Source organism: Talpa europaea (assembly GCF_964194135.1).
Source record: "Talpa europaea genome assembly, chromosome: 13".
NCBI classification, from domain to species: domain Eukaryota; kingdom Metazoa; phylum Chordata; class Mammalia; order Eulipotyphla; family Talpidae; genus Talpa; species Talpa europaea.
The window spans coordinates 22,727,414-22,750,575 of record NC_140080.1 but is presented as its reverse complement, the minus strand read 5'-3'; the positions used below and the strand labels follow the sequence as shown (position 1 = coordinate 22,750,575).

The 23,162-nt window shown below is 38.4% G+C and overlaps 1 protein-coding gene across 1 annotated transcript in view; it reads right to left on the bottom strand.

Moving 5' to 3' along the window:
- The window catches only part of LMNB1 (lamin B1), a gene marked incomplete at both ends in the record, with an annotated part of 42,755 nt that overhangs the window by 10,460 nt on the left and 9,133 nt on the right, over positions 1–23,162 (bottom strand). Inside the window, 6 exons of the mRNA XM_084251892.1 lie at positions 638–863; positions 1,631–1,851; positions 7,448–7,573; positions 8,886–9,056; positions 11,546–11,671; positions 12,292–12,448. Of these exons, the coding sequence (XP_084108018.1) occupies positions 638–863; positions 1,631–1,851; positions 7,448–7,573; positions 8,886–9,056; positions 11,546–11,671; positions 12,292–12,448 (1,027 nt within the window). The remainder of the gene's footprint in view (positions 1–637; positions 864–1,630; positions 1,852–7,447; positions 7,574–8,885; positions 9,057–11,545; positions 11,672–12,291; positions 12,449–23,162) is intronic.

Below are 23,162 nucleotides of genomic sequence, written 5' to 3'. Positions count from 1 at the left end.
ATTTGACAAACCCTGAACACAGGCTTCAGAAATGGCATCCATCCCATGCACCCCTGCCACACCTCCACCCTGCCTCTTCCTCAAAGATCCTCTCACCCGCTCACGACCCCCAGCACCATGCTGCCCAGCCAAGAAGGATCTTCACGACTGAGCTCGTCAGGGCCCTCCTCTAAATTCCAGAATTCCCTGCTGTTTTTTTGTGTTTATTTCTAAACAAATAATTTCAGATAGAGCTTCATATTATTTCTGATATAAATTAAATCACTAGCATCCATGTAGAGAAAAATGTTTCCTGCATATAATAGGAGCAGGTAGCCACAGCAACTTTTCCACAATCTAGCGTAGGGCAGGTAATAACTACTCATGCTTAGGAAGGCCACTGTGGCAAAACAACCAGGTGTGAACAAAATACTGGCTCTGCAAAGGAGGCCTAATGCAGAAAATCTCTAACCACTAAGGGCACCATCTCCTCCTACTTCAAGTTATACTTCAGTCCTTTATGAATTCAGGTAAAAATGAAGGAAGAGACTTTCTGTGAGGACCATTGAATCCAAATAAAGGCCGAGGAGATCTTATAATTACAAGATAAGTCACAATCAAAAAAGCTTCATGGGGGGGGGGGGGGGAGACTTTTAACCTGTTCAGAGGTGTTCTTCAAGCGGATAAACTTCCCATCAACATCTATCTCTTCGATGCAGACATTCCCAGTGGCTGAAGCAGAATGAGAGATGCTAACACTACTGCTGGCCTCTGATTCTTCCACATCAACTCGCTTCCGCTTGCCTCTGGTCGTGCGCACACTGCGACTTGACGAAGCTCGTGATACTGTCACACGGGAAGAAGGGCTTGGGGAGAGCTTCAATCTATGTGGGAGAAATAAAGCATTTATGAAACAGTATGCCCTCCCTGCCTTACAAAGAATATCGAAATGCCCGTGAATTTCTAAAGCAAAACATAACTGTCAATCTGTTAGGTAGTATCTGGCATATCTTAACTAAGATGAATATATTTATGCTATGATGACAAACCAAGTTTCTTTAAAAAAAAAAAAAAAGGTAATTTGAATGTTTGCCCTAGGAAAATATAACCACAATGCAGCGAGTTTGGAAAACGCATGAGTCCACCTACCTCCTCTTTATAACAACCACTGTTACATTTAGTATGCTTTCCTTAATTGCTTTGCGACTTTTCTTTTTACAAAATTACAATCGCAATATACATAATATAAAATTGACTGGATTTTTATTCTAAATTAGCCACTTTACATTTAGTCGGGTTTTTTTCGGAGCACAGGTGTTAAAAAGGATTTACACACTAGCCAGATTTAAAAAGTAAGTATAAAGCATCAGAATAAATCTATTGTCTTACAGTATATTAAACTGTGGAAATATTTAAAGCCTCATAGAATAGACTCTATCCTAACAGTCAGCATTTAAAATAACACTGCTTATGCAAATTTCCTGTTGTCAAAATAAAATCTATCACCACCTACCCCTACACCTAGGTGTTAACAGAAATGTCAGAGAAAATAAAGTTGGCGTGATTTTTTTTAACCCTACTTACTCTTCTTTAAATGGAAGGGGGCCGGGGAGGGAGACTGTGATGTAAGGGTGACATCTGAGTTCCTTACCTCTCTTCTTCACCTTCTAAGAGTTTCCTATAAGCACTGATTTCCATGTCCAGAGCTAACTTGACATCAAGCAGTTGTTCATAATCATTCAGCTGTTGCTGCATCTGATCCCTTATTTCTGCCATCTCCCTCTCTTTGTCAGACAGCATGCGCCGAGAGTTGTCTCTTTCTTTAGCAAGCAAGTCCTCCAGCTCTTGAACCCTCTCCAACCATGCTCTCGACTGCAGATTCAAGGAAACTCAGTTACTCTCTAGGAACTTTCCAACATTAGCACAAGGCAGCTATTTTAAACCATTTCCCAGACTGGCAAACAAATAGAATCCTAACAAATCTCTAATAGAATTCGAGAGACTTTTAAGATATTAAAAACCAAGATTCCTCAAATAAAAAATATTTCTGAGTAAAGTTTTCTTTTATAAACCACCAAGGAGATATTCATGAAATATAATTATCATAAATACTTGCCTGGTTTTGACAAGTTAAAACCATTTTTAACTTGTCACAGACTTGGTTTTTCCTTGACCTTCCGTAAAGTCAAATCTGGCTCTCTGAGGCTTTTAGTTCAAAGGTACAAATTAATAAAGAGATGTAACTAAAAAGATAGAAAACTCATTAACAAATGAAATCTAAGGGTGGTAAAAATCTGTGTTGAAGAGTCCCCTGGAACTACTCAGAAACCAAAGAAAAGGGATTCTGGTTTTCTGTGGAGGCAGCACACACCACAGTACACTGATGTGTAGGCTGCAGGGTGTTCTTGTAAACACAGAAGCTATATTTGGTATTTGGGGGAAAAAAAAGAGAGAGAAATCACATATCCTACACCAGAAAGTTTACCTTAGAAACTTTGCAGTAGCCATAGTTAAGTGACAAAGATAATCAACTCAGAAAGACAGAAGGATAACTTAGGTCTCCCCTACAATCACAAGAAGCTACATCAGAGCCAGAGAAAGGGCAGCTACTGTGCAAAATGAATCTTGGAGACTAGAGAAAAAAGGAATACTACATGTTACAGACACACCACTCTTGTTAGTATTTCGCAGAGTATGTGCAGGTTAAAATTTTTTTCCCATTTTATACACTTAATTTTCATTCAGTATACATTTACATGCATACTGGGGTTGAACATTAAGTAAATGGAATGGTAGAAAGCAGGTTCTTATTTTCAGAGAGAAAAGTTGCAGGTAAGAAAAAATGAAGCCTAAAACAAACCCTGTGGTGCAGGGTTAGTCAGAGACATCCAAATGAACTTATGTTTGGCCTAATATGAATAAAATGGACATGTGTAAACATGGGTTAGCATATATCCACATATTACCTAGCTCTGTCAGCAAGAGGGCCAGTACTGAGGACAACTCTCAGTCCCCAGATCTAAATTTCTGCGTCGATCACTCTCCAAAGAGTAAATGTCTATGTAGATCATTTCTCCTTCAAGAAATGACTTTCGGGGCCTCCCCTGGTGGCGGCAGTGGTTGAGTGCTGGGCGGCAAGGCTGCCCGCAGCCTCTGCAGCGCCGGTTCGTTCCCCGGCCGCTGGCGAGGGTCCCACCAAAAAAAAAAAAAAAGACTTTCCAGGGCTGGGATAGGAGATATGAGTCTGGAGCATCTTAATAGTATAATTAAAAAATAAATATATCACAAAAGAGGAAAGACACAGTAGTCAACTTGAAAGAACTCCTAACTGCCAAAGCTGGAACAATTTGAACTAAAGTGATACTGCAGTCTTTACTGGATTATATAACCCAAAACATAAATGTCCATGAATACATTCCAATAAAAACTGAAAAAATATAAAAATATGTAGGTAAAGAGGGCCTCCCTGGTGGTGCAGGGGTTAAAGTCAGTGACATCAAGCTATTACTAGCCACTGCAGCATGAGTTCATCCCTGGCCGGCCAGGGAGAAACCCACATGGCGCAGCAGACCTCCCTTGCCTCGCCCGCTGCTCCCCTCTGCAGTTTATTTCAGTAGATCTGCCTGTTCTGCTCCCCATTCTCTCTGGTGAATTCTCTCACCACCCCACACCTCTGGCTTACACCCCAGTTCTTGTACGCATAAATAAATAAATCTTAAAAAAAAGTAGGTCAAGATAAACCTTATCAAAAAAATATCAACTATTAATTATAAATACTCCCCTTTGGAATGTGAAGTTTATGAATCCCTGGCCTTCACCCTTGAAGGGGGGCTGGACTTAAGTGACCAGTTTCAAGAACAGAAAATGGAAAGTGAAAAAAAAAAATAATCTGACAGTGGAGAAACCTACAAACACTACCTTAATTGATAAAGGTTTACATCACCAATAACTATCTCTTTGAGGCACTGACAACCCATAAGCCCAGTCTAATCATGAAAAAAGCACCAGACAACCCAGATTGGGGCACAGAATACAGGATACCCAGCCAGTTAGCTTAGACTGCCATGGTCAGAGAAAACGAGGAAAGCCTGAGAAAATGCCATAGGCCAGGAAACCAGACAGAGACATGTGGCACCGTGGAACAGAAACCCAAGTAATGGATACCTGACATGAGTAGGGAACCGGTAATGCACTGATGTCAGTATGTTAGTTTAAAAGAAGTGTCATGATGATATGTTAAAGATCAGGAGAAAATGGGTAAGGGAAACAGGGGAACTATCTGTACTATTTTCCAGCTTTTCTATAAATCAAGAATTCTGTCAAAATAAAAAAGGCTATTTAAAAATAAGTCAATTAATTAAAATCCAGTGTAGCATTACCATTCTGTAGCACAAGTGGGCATTCCTCTGAAGAGTAATATACTAACATAATCTGTGCCTCAGGGAACTACATGTGTAAAAACCATGCTATTAAACTGAGAAATCTTTTCCCCCCACCTCATCCTTCTTTTATTTCTTCCCAAAGAAAAAAGATATTTTGAGTTCAAAATGCCTCCTCTTCAATCCATTTCTTCACTAATTTCCCATGTGGGAGGGAGAGAACAGAATGCACAATGAGATGGAATAAAAGAGTTGAGGCAAGACATAAAACTACCCAAAATTCATAAACAGCCTCTCAGACAAGATTTGTAAATCTTAAAATATCTCTCTCTTGAGTATTATAGCGTTCAAGAGGGGGAAAAAATATCAAGATCTAAGCATGTTAGTTTTAAAGTTACTCTGAATTGCTTTGTATTTGAAATAGAAACATTTACATTGCATTTTAAATAGCTGCACTTTACCTGTTATGTAGTGAAATATAAAGAACACAAAATGAGAGTAAGATCTAGATTCTTCTTCCCATTTCTACCATTAAGCACCTATGTGATTCCTGGCCAGCCGCAAACAACCTCACTACACTGGGATCCACATATGCAAAATAAAGAAAAAGAACTAAATTACCTGAAAGATCTCACCTCTAAACCTAAAATTTAATGACTGACAACTAATGATCTGCCTTTTTAAAGTTTCATTTGTGATAGCGTGTGCTATAATTTTACCAGTTGCTATGGTCTAGCTTCAACAAAAGTTTCTGGAGTTGGGTGTTAGAAAAATAAAAATTAAAGCGTTGTTTTTAACCTGTCACTGGAGACTTCTATGCAAGGCAAGCCTGACCAAAAACATTAATTTGGCCAGCTTCTAAAGCCAGTCGATTTCTAAAGGCTATGTCAATTCTAAGTAAAATATATGAAGTACTTTACTAATATGAGTCATACAATGGAAAGGAAATTCTATGGCCCAATAGGTAGCATGATGAAACTGCTGTGACTCAACAACAAATACTAGTAAGAGCCATGGGAAATACCGAGTTTTTTTAAAAAATGATCTCTCTAAGGCTAAGATTTGCCAACTGATGATAACACTCCTCAAAATATTTATTCTAAAATATGATACCAGTAATGAATAGAGAAAGATTGCTGACCCTCACTCTCCCCCCACCCCTCCAAGAAATGGACAACTATCTGGATGAAGTAGGCACTTCTCTATATCCTAAGGAGTCAGGTCCTAGAAGTCCCCAGGACCCTGCTTAATGTCATTCAAAAACCACTAACTTGAGGTTACAGAACTACTTGCAAGGACAGGAATATAAATAACTGGCAAATGGGAATAACCCTGAACTTGAGTCAGTAAACCTGGTTTCAGAGTCTACTACTATTTAACCACAGGCCAGTCTCAGTCTCCCCACCCGTAAACGTCTGTAGTTATGTCAAATGGATTAAGCAGCAGCCAAAAGGGTAGGGAAATAAAAACCTAAGAGACTTAATAACTAGACTTAATAAATCAGGCAATGTGAATTATTAAATGGATAGGCAGTAAATTTCAATTCAGTATAAGAGAGGGCTATCTTGAAAAAGTTACCTGGTGAAATAATGCAACAGAAAAAAAAAGAACATTAAGTTCCTGAAAGAAAACATTCTTCCAGGAGTGATGTGTAAAGGAGAAATGTAGGGATTCGGAGAGAAACCCATTTAGCAGCCTGTAGCCTCTGGGAAAATAACTAAACTCACCTATATCTGCAGTCACTAAGTGAACACAAGTCCTTCCTATAATGTGACATGAAAATTTCAAAATAATATCAAGATGAAATAGGTCTAAAATAAATTTAATATATTGTGAATCATAAAGAACACATGATAAACAATATAAAGTTTCTATTTTTTTTAAATCTTAACCTATTTAAAAAAAAAACCTCACCCTATTTTATCTAACCCACTGTCTACTTTGTTGACTAAATTCCTACAATCAATGTCTTCGTTTTCTAATTAGAATAAAAAAGCTTTACTGGAAATAGTAAAAAGAAAAATAAGAAAAGCCTAAAGATTAAATGTGGGTATCTTAAAACAAAATTTCCCCTTAAGTAAAACAGAAGTTGAAGTTACTTCCCAAGTAATTATTAAGACATTCTGAATACCTATATGGTTGTGTAAGTACTTTGTATACTTATCAACATCATCCTTAAACTGAACAAATTTCAAGTGGTGTTCACGCCTGTTTAAATTGCACCCATGGGGCCTCCCTGGTGGCACAAGGGGTTATGCACAGCACTGTGAAGCTATCCGCAGCATGAGTTTGATTCCCAGGCGGCCAGGGAACTACCAACCTGGTACAGAAGACCTCTCCTGTCTCACCCGCTGCTCCCCTCAGCAGTTTATTTCAGTCTGCCTGTTCTGCTCCCTACTAGGTCTCTGGTGAATCCCCCCACACACAGCTCTGGCCTGTACCCCAGTTCTTGTATGCATAAATAAATAAATCTTTTAAATAAAAAATAAAATAAATTGCACCCAGAGCCCCATCACAGATCAGCAAACATCAGATCAACACAGTTAACAATTACTTAGGTTTACAAGTGAATGGGTAAGTCACCAAAATCTTAACTAATATCCAATGAATGCTATTTCCCCAGACCCTAATTACTAAGTAGTTTGAGCACTAAGATAATGTGTCTAGAAACAAAAAGCATTTACCACCCACAGAGAATTTCTGCATGTTTTTCTTCACTACATTTTCCAAATATGATGAACAAAAGAGTACACTAGGAAGAAAGCAGTGTGGAGACGAGGCTGCTTGACAGGTCAGAAAACCTAGATGGTGGGAATAAGCCCAGAGAACCAACCAGGAGTTTGCTTCCTCAGGCATAACTCCCTTAGCTCTGTGTAGTCCATTAACTTAGTAGTAACTGTGCTCAGAGGATGATTCTACAACACAAAATAAAAACACCCGGGAGCACAGTGAAACCAGAGTGCATATAACACCAGCCTGTCTGGCAAGCAGAGGGAGGAGTGCTATCAGGCAGAGTAAAAGAGTAGATCAGCATGGTAGAGGTGGCCTTCAAGTTCAGCCTCAAGATTTAGGGGAAGATGCTTACTGACCTCTTTCTGTAGATTAGAAAGCTGAGATGAAAGACTCTCAATTCTCATCCGACTTTCCATTAGTTCTTCTCTGGCACTGTTCACAGTAGAAGTATTCATCTCTGAGGATAATCTGGCATTCTCAAGCTAAATGAAAAAGCAAGCCATAATGAGTCTTAACTAGTAAATTTGAACGAAAAAATAAGGAAGCATGATTCACCTCAAGGAGTTTCATTTCAAAACAAAGTCATGCTCGCAACTGGTTGACGAAACAACAGGAAAAGCATCATGAGGTTGCTGATGTGGTGTAAATTGCCTTAAAAGTCTTTCTAACTTTCGGACTCAATTCCCAATGTATGCGCTTTAACAATGCTAATATACCTGGGCGTTTACCCAAAGTTTATTTCTTCAATATTTCACCTATTATATCTCAGGTAATACAGCTAATAAGGAGACTGGGCAACAGCAACGAGACTGGAGATGTTTAGAGGAAGACAAATATCACATATCCCTAACCCACTAAATCTACTACAGAATATAAAGCAATAAGCAATACAGTATAATAAGCAATCTATAAATCTAATTTACAGATTATTTCAAACCAAGTAAAAACACTTCCTTTCAGAAGCAAAAATCAGCTCCTCAGATAAAAACAATACCCGTTCTTCCAAGTACCCAAGGTATCTGTTCTGTGTGTCTCAGCACATGATCCTAACATTGCCATCTCTTTCCTGGTTCCCTTTGAGGGCCTAGGCTATGTGACTGATGCCTACTTTAGCTCCTTCACTTCCTAACACAATGACTAGCATCAAGTAAGTGTTGTACAGTTAAAAGTATGGCTTAAAAGGTCTCTCCCTCTCACCAATTATTACTTATGAAATGGATTAATCAAATTATGTAACATTTATCAAGATCATTTACCAGGAAAGCCTGCACATACTGGTGATTTTATGAAATTTTGCAAGGTCTGCTAATATGAGTGGAAATTTTCTAACACTTTAAAACTGAATATAGCAGAGAAAGAAATAAGACTTCTCATTTGACTTTGTTCAAAAAAGCCCAAAGTATAGTGGTCACAACTGATGTATAGTGAGGACATGGAAACCAGAGCTAGCTGCAAGTCGATGTGCATTTACTATTAAATGGAAGTAGAAGACAGCATGATTAGTACTTATTACTTGAAAAGAAGTATTTCCAGATAATTTATGTTAAACAACAACATAACATGAATGATCAACAGGACAAAACCCCCTATCTGTTCATTAGTAATTTCTACAACACTTACTTTATTGAAAAGTACTTTAGGAAAAAAATCCATTTCCTATGTTCATGGAGACATAGAGAATTCATTTAAGAGAACTAGAATAAAGCAAACACCAATAAATAAATAAAGCAGTCACCAGGGTGACTATGACGTGATGGTTTCAGGTGTTGAGCCAATGCTCAAGGAGATGCTCACCTTGGCGTGGTACGTCTGCTCCAGCTCTTCCTTGTACAGTTTCACTTGGGCATCATGCTGCTCTCTCATCTCATGAAGGGCCTGAGCCAGCTTGTACTCATACTCAATCTGACGCCCAGAATCCACCTCTACCAAGCGAGTTTCATGCTTCCTCCTGGTCTCATTAATCTCCTGGAGGAAGGGAGAAATAACATAAAACCAAGTTATCACAATTGCACTGACACAAGTCTGAGTAACACCAGGGCCACCTGAAGTTCTGCACACCAGCTGCCTCTGTTCAAGTTCAGGCAACGTGAAGAGACTAATTTTGTGTGATGAGATTGAGATGAAATTAATGACAACAATGATAGTTAAGCCCAATGAACTTTATGTTTTTTTTTCAGTGGCATAGCTATTTATTTCTCTGAAGGCAGGAAAAGGTCTGAATGATTCACTTAAGTACCATACGATCATAGATAACTATGTCCACTGAACAGTAATTGTTTTATCAATGATCGAAGGACAGCTCTTAGATTTTAAAAATCCTCATGAAAAACTAAATGTCAGACAACTTCAACTAGAAAATTTATGCATAACAAAACTATTTTTTTAGACATACAAGACGCAGGGAGCAGAGCACACCAACTTACACAACTTATTTTAGCAACTGCTACACTATCAATGTGAATATGAAATCTTATTAACAAATTAATATATCAAGTATGTATGACAATTCACTATTAAAAAAAAACAGAAATAGCAGGCGTGACCAGTCACTTTGGACTAGAATGGCTAGGAACGCAAGAGTAAAATTTCCATGCCAGTTTCTAGCTCTGAAAACACAAGATGTCTTTAGTGGCAATAATTACAGACGCCACCAGAGGGGGATAAAACCCACTGAAGTTCTTGTTTCGGGCATCTTAACTGCATGCAGTTTGTGCATTTCAATTCGTTGCACAGGAAAATGCACTCGACAGAATCAGAAAATCAATTATTTGAATTCCAGTTCTGCTATTAACCTCCCAGAATCCACATCTATTTAATGAAGAGAATACTTAAATCATGAAATCATACAAATAATAAAAGGTTTATTAGCTCCACAAATGTTGAATACCTACTAATGCTTTTGCCCTCTGTCTAGCCCCTGTTCCTTCTCCTCCCTATTTTTCTTCTTTTGCTTTCTTTCCCACTTACTGTACATAATAAGGAACTCAGGTATATTCAGTGAATAGAATTATATCCTCCACGTAAAGAAATAAGGAATATTGTACATTCATTCTCAAAAAAGCAAACACCAAAAATTCTAACATGCCACCACTCAAACTATTAAATTATGTTTTACTGATGCTACTTTTCATTTAGCACTTTATGAAGAATCAGTGACTTGCAAATAACAAAAACAACTAACTGCTGGTTTAAAGATGCAGGAGTCCACACAGAACATCAAAATCAAATCATGATAATCAGGGGCAATTTTAACAAAACAAATATAAGTCAACAGATAAGTTTAAGATAGTTCCCTTTATAATAGAAACAAAACTGAGGCTAACATTTTAATAGTCGTATTGACCACCGTTTACAAGGAACTTTCAAGTACTCTAATCTACTGAGATGCTCACCACTCTTTAAAGATAAGATATTACTGTTTCATTTCCATGTAAGAAATGAATCAAGAGTTGTCCAAAGTCTGAGTGAGCTAGCGGTCCACTTTGTCCCAAACAATACCTAGTGTGACACTAGGTAGTTATAAAAATGGTCAGACCTTTATTATATTGGGTTTCTTTTCTCCAATTATTTTTTTCAACTGCTACAATAAATTCTTGTTTTTAAATCAAGTCACTTTTCAAAATCATATTACCTGTAAAAACATTAAGTATCTGTAAGTTCTCCACAATGGGCTTATTATAATGCTCTTGCTTTTGAAGAACTACATCTTCTTTGGTGATATTAGGTAAGGCTAATAAATGACACTTTAAAGTGTATACTGATAGACCTATAGATGTTGAGGGTAGCCACAATGGCCCCCAATGGTGGCTGCCTCCTGATTTTCACACCCGTGTAATCCCCTCCCACACTGTATCTATGTGATGGGCACTGATGATACAGCACTTGTGATTAAGTTATAGAAGATGCTGTGGCTTGTCTGCTTGTGCTCTTCTCTCTCATCACTCACTTTTGAAGGAAGCCATGTCATGAGCAGCTCTATGGTGAAGCCCATGTAGCACTGACACCTCCTGCCCACAGTCTCATGAATGAGCTGGAAGCAGTCCTTCCAGCCCAGGGTGAAAGCATGACAGCAACTTCATGAGCACCCTGAAATATAACCACCCAGTTAAGAGCTCTCAGATTTCTGATGTTCAGAAACTGTAAAATATTAAGTCTATGGTATTAAGTTGCTAAATGTTGGAATAATTTGCTAGGCAGCAAATTATAACTAATACAAATGCTTAACCATGTTGACAGTAACTAGCTGCTGTGACCATGCCTTAATAAATTAGATGAAATGAAATCATATCTGTGTACCATAACAGACTGAATTCTTATATGCAGCCTTTTGGCAGCAGTACCTTGAATAATTTACCTGCAAATTTTTATAATTTTTTTGTATATATAGCTATAACAAAGCCATTTGGGATACCTCCACGCCTTAAAAAAAAAAAGGTAAAATTACATATAATTACCTCTTCATACATATTTTTGCGAAACTCCAAATCCTCGGTGAGGCTCTGACAACGATTCTCCAAATCCACCTTAAGTAAAGTTTCATCTGCTAACTGCTTTTTGGCAGCAGCTAAGGAGGCTTCCAACTAATGAAAGAAAAAAGAATTGATGAATATTACACAACCATCATCTAGTAATGAATTTAAGATACCTGTAGATTAAATCAAGTACAATTTCTATATAATATGTACCAGTGTAAGAGTTTCTCATTTTAATGTGTATCACAAAACTGTGTTCCACTGTGGTCCCACCCAGAGTGTCACATCATAACACCTCTCAAATTTAGTAACTGGTAACAGGGAATGGAGAGTGGCCTCTTGCAACTCAAATTTCAAAGATCAAACTAACAATTTTAGCTACTACTTTTCATTTTTCCAGTATGCAGAGAAGTATTATGATACCTTCTCTCTTCTGACTGCACGTTTTGGTGCAATAATGATATAGGGTGGAAGAGCAAGAAACAGAATGAGCATAGGCACAAGAGAGGAAACAAAAGAGCAACAAGATTTGCATAATGCAAACACAACGAGAGGGATAACAGAGGAAGACATTTTCATGTTAGCTACATTAGCACTTTTCTTGAAGTAAAACTCACCTAATAAGTAATATTTTTAAAATAAAAAATATATAAAAATATTAACGATCAATCATCACAGATGGGGCGCCTAACAGGCCAAATGTGACTAAGGAGCAGAGTTGACCTTACCTGGGCAATCTGATCCTTCAGATCCTCCAAATCGCCCTCTAAACTCTTTTTGTCACCAAGAGCAGTAGCCAGAGCTGCATCTTTAGAATTCAGTGCTGCTTCATATTCTCGAAGCTTGATATGGGCTCCATTGAGATCAGATTCTTTCTTAGCGTAACTGTAATGCATTTGAAAAAACACAAGACATCAAATAATACCCCACGACCTTAGATCGTCTCCTTTCCTGATCATTAAGGGGGAAACAAGAGAAGCGGTTTAAATAAAGGCTCTTATAACCTACCAAAATAAGAAGTGCAAGCACAGGAGCATTACACCTAGAGTTTTTGGTGGATAACTGTTTTTTAGTGATTTCCCTCCCACTACTGACCTTAGGTACCAGAATCCCATCTGTCCTTGCTCTGTAGAGACACTACATGTTTCACCAAGAAGACATTTTTTGGAGAAGTGGAAATTTATTATTCTTAAATACAATGAATATTACAAACCAAGATGACAGCAGATATAAATCAGGATATAAAATGAGATTAAATAAATGAAAAAGAAAAGTAATTCTTCAGAAGTAATATTATGACTTGATAATTTATCTTATAGAAAATCCTTTGGTAATATATACGAGCTATCTGATCCCAGTCTTACAAGCGCTCTCCATTTCTTACCTGAGAGGTGATAAGATTTCCCTAACAACAAAAACAAGGGCATCCCTAACATTTTCAAGAAAAATCAATTCCGTTTAAACAATTACCCCAAAATGAGGTTCAAATAGGTTTTTCTTCTAAATATTATTTGTAATTAAATGAAGCTCTACATTATAAAAATTAGCTTTCTTTGGTCATTAAGGAGGAAACAAGAGAAGCAGTTTAAATGAAGGCTCTCATACCTACTAAAATCATTTATCAAGTAATTAGATTTTAAAAGACAGTATTTTTTTCTTCCAAATAATTTTGTCATCATTAATTAGTAACACTGGAAAAGCCTAAGGAGTACCAATATTCTCAATAAAAGTTCTTAATTTAAACTGATGCTGTGGGGCCTCCCTGGTGGCGCAGCGTGTTGAACGCGGCACTGTGAAGCTGTCCGCAGCCTCTGCGGCACCGGTACTAACACGGCCGGCTGGTGAGAAACCCACATGGTGCAGCAGACCTCTCCTGTCTCACCTGCTGCTCCCCCAGCAGTGTTATAGGTCTGTCTGCCTGTTCTGCTCCCCACTCTGGCCCTGGTGAATCCTCTCACCCTCCCGCGCCTCTAGCCTGTACCCCAGTTCTTGTATAAATAAATCTTTAAAAAAAAAAACTAATGCTGTGAAAGAATATTTCTACTACTGATAAATTCGAATAAGCTACATAATGAATCTTTAGCTAATAAAGTATTTTTAAATCTTATATATATATATTTTTTAAATGGAGAAACAAAGATTCTCCATATGGCCCATCCAATTTCCTAAGTAAGGTGGATCATGAAAAATTGTGAAGATAACATTTAGGTTTCTATCTGATAAGATGCCATGATTACATGCCACATGAGCAGCCCAAACCAAAATTACAAGGGTCACAAAATGAGTTAACATCTCACATCTTTTGATTTTTTTTTTACATCATTGTTCATTCTTAAACAATATTTACTACCCCCACCCCTTCAAGTGTGGCCCCCAGATTTTCCTTCACCAGTGCACCCGTGCGCCATCACCACAGTCCCCTGTGCTTCTCCCTCCCTCCCTCTGCTCCCTCTCCCTGCTCCTCCCCTGCAGGATGTCTCTGGTTTATAATTGTCTGTTTTTGCTTTGCTGTGTTTTGTACTGTTATTTTTTTACACTGTCTTATTCGGTTTCCCTATATTCCTGTTATAAGTGAAACAATCCAATTTTTTTTTCCTTCTGGCTTATTTCACTGAGCATAATTTCTTCTAGCTCCATCCACATTGCTGCAAATGGCATGAGTTTATCTTTTCTGACTACTGAATAATATTCCATTGTGTATATATACCACATCTTCTTGAGCCAGTCATCTATTTTTGGGCATTTGGACTGTTTCCAGGTTTTACCTATTGTAAATAGTGCTGCAATAAACATAGGGGTACAGGTGTTCTTTTTGAATCAATGTCAAACGTAATCTTGCCCTAGTTTTCTAACTGTATTATTTTTATTCAAGAAATATAGTGCAGGAAGTCCAGCAGACACTTGCAGAACTGACATCCTAAAAATGCACCTGTGAGCTGACTACAGTCCTCACCTATGCACACAGTGACATGTGACAATGTCCCTGGGGGACAAAAAGAACTTCAGAACCCAAAGTCACCAGAAACTATGGGGGTTAGTGGGCATTTTTTTCTTCTTACTAAATCTCTTAACTGAATTTGTTCAGTGTTACTGACCTACCTCCTTTCCTACCTCCATATAAGGAGACCTTCCTGAGTTTTCATTTAAATACAACATGTCAACCCAAATGGTAGGAAAATGCACACTGCTAAATATTTAGCAGAGAACTACACTTGAGGGGGTGGTAGAAGTAAACATTGTTTAATGGGGATGGGGATGTAGATGTTTATAGAAGGGCCAAAACTCCAAGGAAAATGTTTTATAAAATGTAGTTGAGACTCTAAGAATTTCCTGCCCTAATAAAATTCTTTCATGTTAAGTAATTGTGAATTTCATAAATTACTATCAAGAATCCAGGTGACCCTTAAAAAAACTAACTAACTAGAAAGGATCCATTCATATTCCTACAGCAGTAATTCAAGAGTAACAGACTGAGGCAGGTAGGGTACAGACTATTTTCCTAGGAGAACCTATCAACAGTAACTGTCTGGGACCTTCTTCTGAGATCTGGAGGAAAAACACAAACTCAGCCTCTACTTGCTACTTTCTGACTTACCCCTGCCTACCTCCCATTGCCAGCAACATCCTACTTCACTGCTTTCCTCAGCTTGATTTTTCAAGCCACTGACTCTTTGACATTGACTTATTACAGAATCAACCCTAATTTTGCATTGAACCACCTGGCTGTGGAAATCAGTGCCTGCTTCAACTCTGTTCTCTGCACTACCTTTCCTGTTTCAGTGACTCCATCACGCTCCCTGCAGACCCTTCATATGTGTACACACACCCCACTCCAGACTAACCCCGCCAATAGTTAAGCAGAGATTTTAAAAATGCACCAAAGTATACAATCACTGAAATGTGAATGCTCAACAAAACTGAGGGAATGTATGTTATTACTAGGTAATAACAATTTAAATAAAGACATACCCACAACACACATGAGCACAAGGAATGGTTCATGTTCGACAGGATCTATACACATGCCCAGATGTGGTTTGATTCTTTTACATGTGCCATTATTTTCCAAGTACTTTGTCCATGTTCTTTGATTTTCATAGAAATACAGGTACAAAGAGTTACATTAAACAATTCAATGTAATAGACTTAAATCAGAGATGGCCTCTTCATTATTAGAATAATTAGATACCTAGAAAAAGGTATAAGAAACTAGTGTCTGGACATTAAATTATTGTCATTTCCTGTAAGTGCATCAAAGATTAAACTTTTTAAAGTTACACATAAACTAAACAAGAAATATTCAACCAGAAATACAAGTACCCAGATTTTTTACAATTGGCCTCACCAGTTGCAGGACAAAAGAATCGCTTAAGGAAACAAAAAGTGGATACCCTCAAGTCAGTTTCAAATTCCATTCATATTGTACAGAAAAATACCATGCAATTCTGGTAGTTTAGCTCAATCCTAGCATTTCTGAGAAGCAATTATAAATTGTTAGCTTCATATTCTATAAGAACAGACACTCAAGAACTAGGGATTGAGAATTTCCCCTAAAGCACATACAGTAATCTCCTAAATGGAAATGAGAAGATGATGAGAGAACAAGGAGTGCCATGCTGATGATGTGCTTTGTCAGAACTATTCTTTTTTAGAAAAACAGATAAAACTACAGGATTAAAAGGGGGGAAAGGATGTGGTTTTTCACCTGCAATCAGATACAAACACAGAAACCACTGTGCATAATGGTTATTTCTAATCAAATCCACAAAAAGAACTTCTCAAGCCCTCCAAACAAGCCCACTCTGCATGGAGAGCCAGGCCAATCAGACCCAGCTGGTGGGGCTCTGTGCTTTCATCTACTGTTAAGGGTCTTCTGGCAGCTGTCTGGAGGCAGCTGAACCCCACTCAACACTAGTACAGTCATTCAAGTGACTACCAAATAATCCAGCTTCTGGGGCTTTCTTCAGAGTTCAGAACCAACATGTCCTTTATTATCTAACCAGGGTCCACATTTTTAGCAAAATATATTTACTATGAATTTAAGGTATTGTGTTCAAGTAAAAACCTTCCATCCTAAAACGAATCTATTTCAGAATAGATTCAAACTGCATATTAAATGTGAGTTAGCACCAACATTTATTCTTCAGCTTCAATACTGTACTTAAATTATCTTCCCTTCCAAAAGGATGTGATTCACAATATTTCTACAGAGAAAAAATAATAAACTTCTCTGTAGTTAAAGACAAATGTAATTTAATATACAAAACCTCCAGAAAGTCATGTGATCACAACTTAGATTGAAAAGGCACTTTTCTAGCACAAGCAAAAAGACTAATATGCTTTTGCATAAATTCAGAAACTGCCATTGATAATTTCTGGTTGTGTTAACATTCTGCAACAAACTAATTAGCAACAACCCAATCAGATTCAGGCAAACCCTAATTGAAATCAGATTAAAATTAGGAAAAATACTAAGACTGAAATGTGACCATACAACCATTTTTTTGAACAAAAGGAAGTCACTGTTCAGAGCATTCCGGGTGGCGCAAGGGGTTAGGATGCAACCTGTGAAGCTACTTGTAGCCACTGCAGCATGAGTTCAATCCCCAGCTAGGGAGGTGACCCACATGGTGCAGCAGACCTCTCCTGTCTCGCCCGCTGCTCCCTTCAGCAGTGTATTTCAGTCAATTTGCCTGTTCTGTTCCCCACTCTGTCTCTGGTGAATCCTCTCACCTCCCCACACCTCTGGCCTGTACCCCAGTTCTTGTATGAATAAATAAATCTTTTTTTTTAAAAAAGGAAGTCACTCTTCAGTACATAGGCACAGGAGTAAAGGAGTGCACACTTATAATATCCCAAGTTCTAATTAAAAAATGACTGACTAGGGGGAAAAAAAACAACCAATACTCATGACGTCATTATGTATGTCATGCATGTACTTGGGTGCTCAAAAACCAGTAATGAAGAAAATATACCAACTCTCTGCTCTTTGGAAGGGACTTTATAGTGGGGAGAGTACCTAGGGGAGAGTACACAATAAGTACAAAAGTGACTGGGGTAATCAGTACTTGAAGAAAAATAAATCAGAATAAGGAGTCAGAGGGGAATGATGACCATTTTATAGAATATAAACAGAATGAGACTGATTTAAAGCCCATTATTTAAAACTAACAGCCATTTTCACATCAGAAAATCACTTTTCAAATCTAGGTTGTATTCAGTAATACCATTATTTATATCATTAATTATTTTGATCCTCTATGGGTTATGTACAGTTCAGCCCTAAGAAAAATTAACAGCTCCCTACAAAAATGGTCATCATTAAGTCAACAGTTACTTCAGGAGAGACCTAGAGTGCTAGGAATTGTGGTGATACAACAGGAGGCAAAAAAAAGGACACACACTCTGCCCATAAAGAGATTCCACTCTAATAAGGGAATCAGCCAATCATATGAAACCATTTAATGAACAAATCAAACTTGTGAGCCACTTTCTCAACAAGTTTTAAGAAAAAGAAAGTACATAGTGCTGCTGCAAGAGTACATGATTTAATTTCTGGGTAAAAATTGTCATATTAGGGCCTCCCCTGGTGGCGCAGCAGTTGAGCGCTGGGCTGCGAGGCTGCCCGCAGCCTCTGCAGCGCCGGTTCGTTCCCCGGCTGCTGGCAAGGGTCCCACCAAAAAAAAAAAAAAAAAAAGTCATATTAAACATGATTGCATTTTTTAACTCTTCCAGAAACCCAAGTAAACAGCAAAGGCTAAAAGTTTCACAATAAACTAAGAGGAAATGATAACAATTTTGGAGGTTGAAAGCTGATGGATGTGTGACAACTTACTTAGTCAACCCAATTCAAGAGTACTGAATTCTAATCTAGAAACAGGAAAATCTGAGAAATAACCTGATTTATCCTGTAGACAATGTTGATAGGTAGCAAGATAGACCTGGTATCCTTAAGTAGACCAGCTGAAAATTGATTTAGGGCCTCCCGTGGTGGCGCAGGCGGTTAAGTGCCACGCTGTGAAGCTGTCCGCAGCCTCTGCAGCACAGGTTCGATACCGGCTGGCCAGCGAGGGTCTCACATGGCTCAGCAGACCTCTCCTGTTGCGCCCGCTGCTCCCCTCAGCAGTATATTTTGTCGGTCTGCCTGTTCTGTTCCCTGCTGCTCTGTCTCTGGTGAATCCTCTCACCCTCCCGCGTATCTGGCCTGTACCCGGTTCTTGTATAAATAAATAAATAAATCTTAAAAAAAAAAAAAAAAAAAGGAAACTGATTTAAGAATCAAAATGAACTCATATCCCCAGAACTCATATTTCCATGCTTTTGGACCAATGGCCACTCATTCACCATGGCAAAAGATGACAAGTTTACTTTCAGCAGTAAAGCAGGATCTCAGTATCAGCAGTACCATACTAAAAAGGCAGAGTAAGTTGGTGGATCTTTACAGATCCTGACATTAGCTCTTATTCTCTCGGCTTACAGTACACTTGGCAGCCAAACTTCCAGAGAAATGACTTAAAGAAGCTGACGGTGGGTGTCCCAATGAAGTGATCTCACCATCTCACCCACAATGAAGCTAGTTCAAGTTCCCAAAGATGCTTCCCATCAGTTTAGAATCTCATTCTTGAATACAAGGGAACATACAATACTCACCACATATACGAGAAAAACTTTGGATTGATTCAGCCAATATCCATATCCCACCCTCCTAAAGAGCTTTCCTACTCTGGAAAATCAAAACCTACATTCCTGGAATCAGAATCCCAGCTATGCTTCTGAATACATTTTAGGCACTCTAGCTAATGCATCCATAAACCATATGAGAGAAGGAAGTGCAGTGGGCCTAATTTCCTGGTCCATACGGTCCCTTTTCTGCTGATAAGCAGGGTCTCTGAAACCTGAAAACACCCTGTCATTACATCAATGCCACACACATTCCTATAGCTGTGTAAATTTTAAAACCACAAACTGTGAGTCCTCCAATTTTATTCTTTGTCAAGAATGTTGTCGCTTTTCTTGGTGTCATGCATTTCCATATGAATTTGATGGTCAGTTTGCCAATTTCTGCAAAAAAAGTGGGGGACAACTATGATTTTGATAGATTGTATTATTGACTCTGTAACTCAGTCTGGGAGAAGCACCAGCATAACAATATTAAAGTCTTCCACCCCATGAACATAAGATGTCTTTCTACTTATTTAGGTCTTCTTTCATTTGTTTCAACAATATATTGTAGTTTTCTGTGCAAACATCTTCCGTTTCCGTAAATTTATTCCTAAGTATTTCTTCTCTTGGATGCTATTCTAAGTGGCGTTTTTGTACTTTCATATTTGGGTTGTTATTTGCCAGAATACAGAAATACAGCTGAGTTTTTTATATTGCCCTTGTATCTTGCAACTGTGCTGAACTTGTTTAATAGTTTTCAAAAGCTTTGGGTTTTTTGTTTTGTTTTTCAGATTCCTTAGGACTTCCTATTTATGATAGCATGACATCTGCAAACAGAAATAGTTTTACTTCTAATCTAAATGCGTTTCTATTTCTTTTTCTTGCCTAGTTGCTTTGGATAGAGGCTTCAGTACAACACTGAATAAAAGCGGTGAGAGTGGACAGCCTTGCCTTTTTCCTGAACCTAGGGAGAAAGCAGCAGATCTTACATTTTTTCACACAAAAACCCTTTATCGGGTTAATAAGTTCCTTTTTTACCCCTCATTTGGGTGTATATATCTTGAGAAAGAATGGTGTATGCCTTGAAATATGCGCTTTTTTTTTTTGCATCTATTGAGATCACCGTACAGACTTTCAGTCTATTAGGATGGTGTGCAATACTATAGACTTAATCAATCTAACATTCCTAGGGTAGATTCCAGTTGGTAGTGGTATGTAATCCTTTTCCATGTTGGCAGTTTTAGTTTGCTAGTGTTTTGCTGGGAATTTTCAGTTATAATCATAAAAGATCTTGGTCTGAAATTTCTTTTCAGTGTTTTAATGTCCATTATCCAGTTTGCTGGGTGTTAAGAGACAGCTGTTGGTAAAGCAACAGTTGTGGTAGCTTCCTGATCCTTTATAAATTGTAGCTATATGCCATTTCTTTTTAATTCAGTGGTTCTAGTGGTTGTCTCAGACATACAAGCTTGTCTACAACATGACCCCCAGAGCTTCTAAAATATTTTTCTAAGCACAAACACCCCAGATCAGCCACCCCAGTGGCGCAGCGCTGTTCGCAGCCTCTGCAGCATAGGTTTGATTCCCGGCCAGCCAGGGAGAAACACACATGGTGGGACAGACCTCTCCTGACTCGCCCACTGCTCCCCTTAGCAGTGTCCTTCAGTCCGTCTGCCTGTTCTGTTCTCCACTCTGTCTCTGATGAATCCACTCACCCTCCTGCGCCTCTGGCCTGTACTCTAGTTCTTGTATAAAAATAAATAAATCTTAAAAAAAAGTATTCTTAAAAAAAAAACCCATTATTTTCTTTTCTGCTTAAAATATCTAGTGGTTTCCATTTCTTTCACTAATATAAAGACTTAAACAAAAAGAAATGAACCTAGAACAAAGAGCACACCAAAACTATCAAGGAGAACTATGACTTCTGAAAAGGTAATGAAAACTACTGCATCTGTGAAATTTAAGCAAGTTCACGATGCTGTAAAGAAATGTCAGGAGAATAAAAAGCTATTTGAAATTAAAAGGATTGCAAAAATGTGAAGGTAAAACATCTAGCAGAGGAAAAAGGAAAAAAGTTCAGGCAAGAAAACTAATCAATTTTTAAGAGGTACAACATTTTAACAGAAGTCTCAGAAAATAATAAGAAAAATACCATCAAAAACTAATTTAATCATTTCTAAGAACCAAAGAACATGAATTCCCATTCAGTAAAATTTCTACCAAATGACCAGCTCAGTGGATCGAAAGAGCCACACCATTGTGAACATTGTAAAATTTTCAGAATGGGACCAAAAAAGATCTTACAAGTTTTTTAATTCTTCACTGATTAGTATTTTTCGGTAACAATATAAGCTTGTACCTTGTGGCGCACGCCTTCAAAATCTTGAGGCTGTAATATTTACCATTAAGAATTCTATATAACCAGGCTGTCAAGGCTTATGCAGTGCAACCAGAGAAAGCACACAACACTCCAAAGGATTTTTCTTTAATAAGATAAACAGAAAACCTCAACTTGGTTATTCTAAATGACTTGGCTATTTATTTACAATCTTTCTATGTGATTATATAAAACAAGTAAGAGAAGAATACTGGTTTCATAGACAATCAAAAGGTGGCATGAGGAGATCTCCTCATAGTATACTACTGAGTTCTTCTGGGGATTATGTCCATACAGCATGGGCATTTCTGCTACAATACATTTAATATGGACACATTAAAATAATAGAGCAAATGGCAAAAAAAAAAAAAGGCTGAAAATAAACCACTCAAAACCTACGCAGCTTTGTAACTAGAGCACCAACAACAACATAAAATAGTAATTAGTACCTTATAAGACAACACAGGCAGTTTAGTGTAGCAGAGCTACTTCAAAATGAAGAAAAACAAGAGTAGACATGCTGGCTTGTAGGAATTGAGACCAAAGAGACAGAAGTAGAGCTTTGAACACAAGACAGGTGAACACACCTCTATAGGGGAGATGAGGGAGGCTGGAGGCACTCTAAGTCTTCTTAAAATAGAGCTGAAAGCAGAACTGGGGATTTTCTTTCCTTATGAACTCTTCTAGTTATTCTAGTCCCCGCCCCCTTCCTAAGAAATATCATATATACACTAATAGGACTTCCACTTATAATAATATCATCAGTCTATTTACCAGTCACAGGAACTAACTGGTGTTACAGAACCACGCGTAACAATACACTAAATACTTTAAATACCAAAAACTGATCTAAAGTAAAATACAATGCATGAAAAAAAAAATCAAAAGTACTAACACAGTACTCAAGCAATTCTAAGAGACAGTACTAAAAACAGGGGACAGGTCACTGTCTACTGACTGCTGGTTCTCACCCAGGTACTCAACTGCAAGACCACAGAGGCCAGGGTTCAACAGGATTTATTTTACAAACAAGAGAGTGGGGGGGAAGGAAAGAGCTTCTAAGGTCACAAGAGGCTGGGCTGTCTCACCCCAGGTGGTGTCTGCAGTGTCCAGGAGTCTCAAACAAAGGCTGCTCATAGAAGATGAGGTGACTGCAGCAGCCTGCAGCCACAATCTGAAGGTTGGGCTGGACACCAGACTGGACAGCAACAGATTCAACAGCACCAAGAGATGGTACCAGAGAGCCAGAGGTCGTCGACAGCTCTATGGGAGCTAATGGCAAACACCAAGAGCAAACAGCTCTTTGAGATACCAGACAGTGCTCCTGGCAAGTGATGTCAGAGGCAGGGCTGGAGGCAGGTGAAGCAGCTGGGTCTCTGTAAAGGTCTACGAAGGTCTAGAAGTCTGCTGAATCCCACGAAGGTTGTCTGCGCAAGGCTTCTCTCTCTTCTGAGGCCGTCTGCTGAATCCTTCTCTCTTCCAAGGCCAGCTGCTGTGTGACTCAAGCTGTGACTCTTGCTCTGCCTTATAGCCTTATCCAGGGTCCCCCACACTACAAGCCTG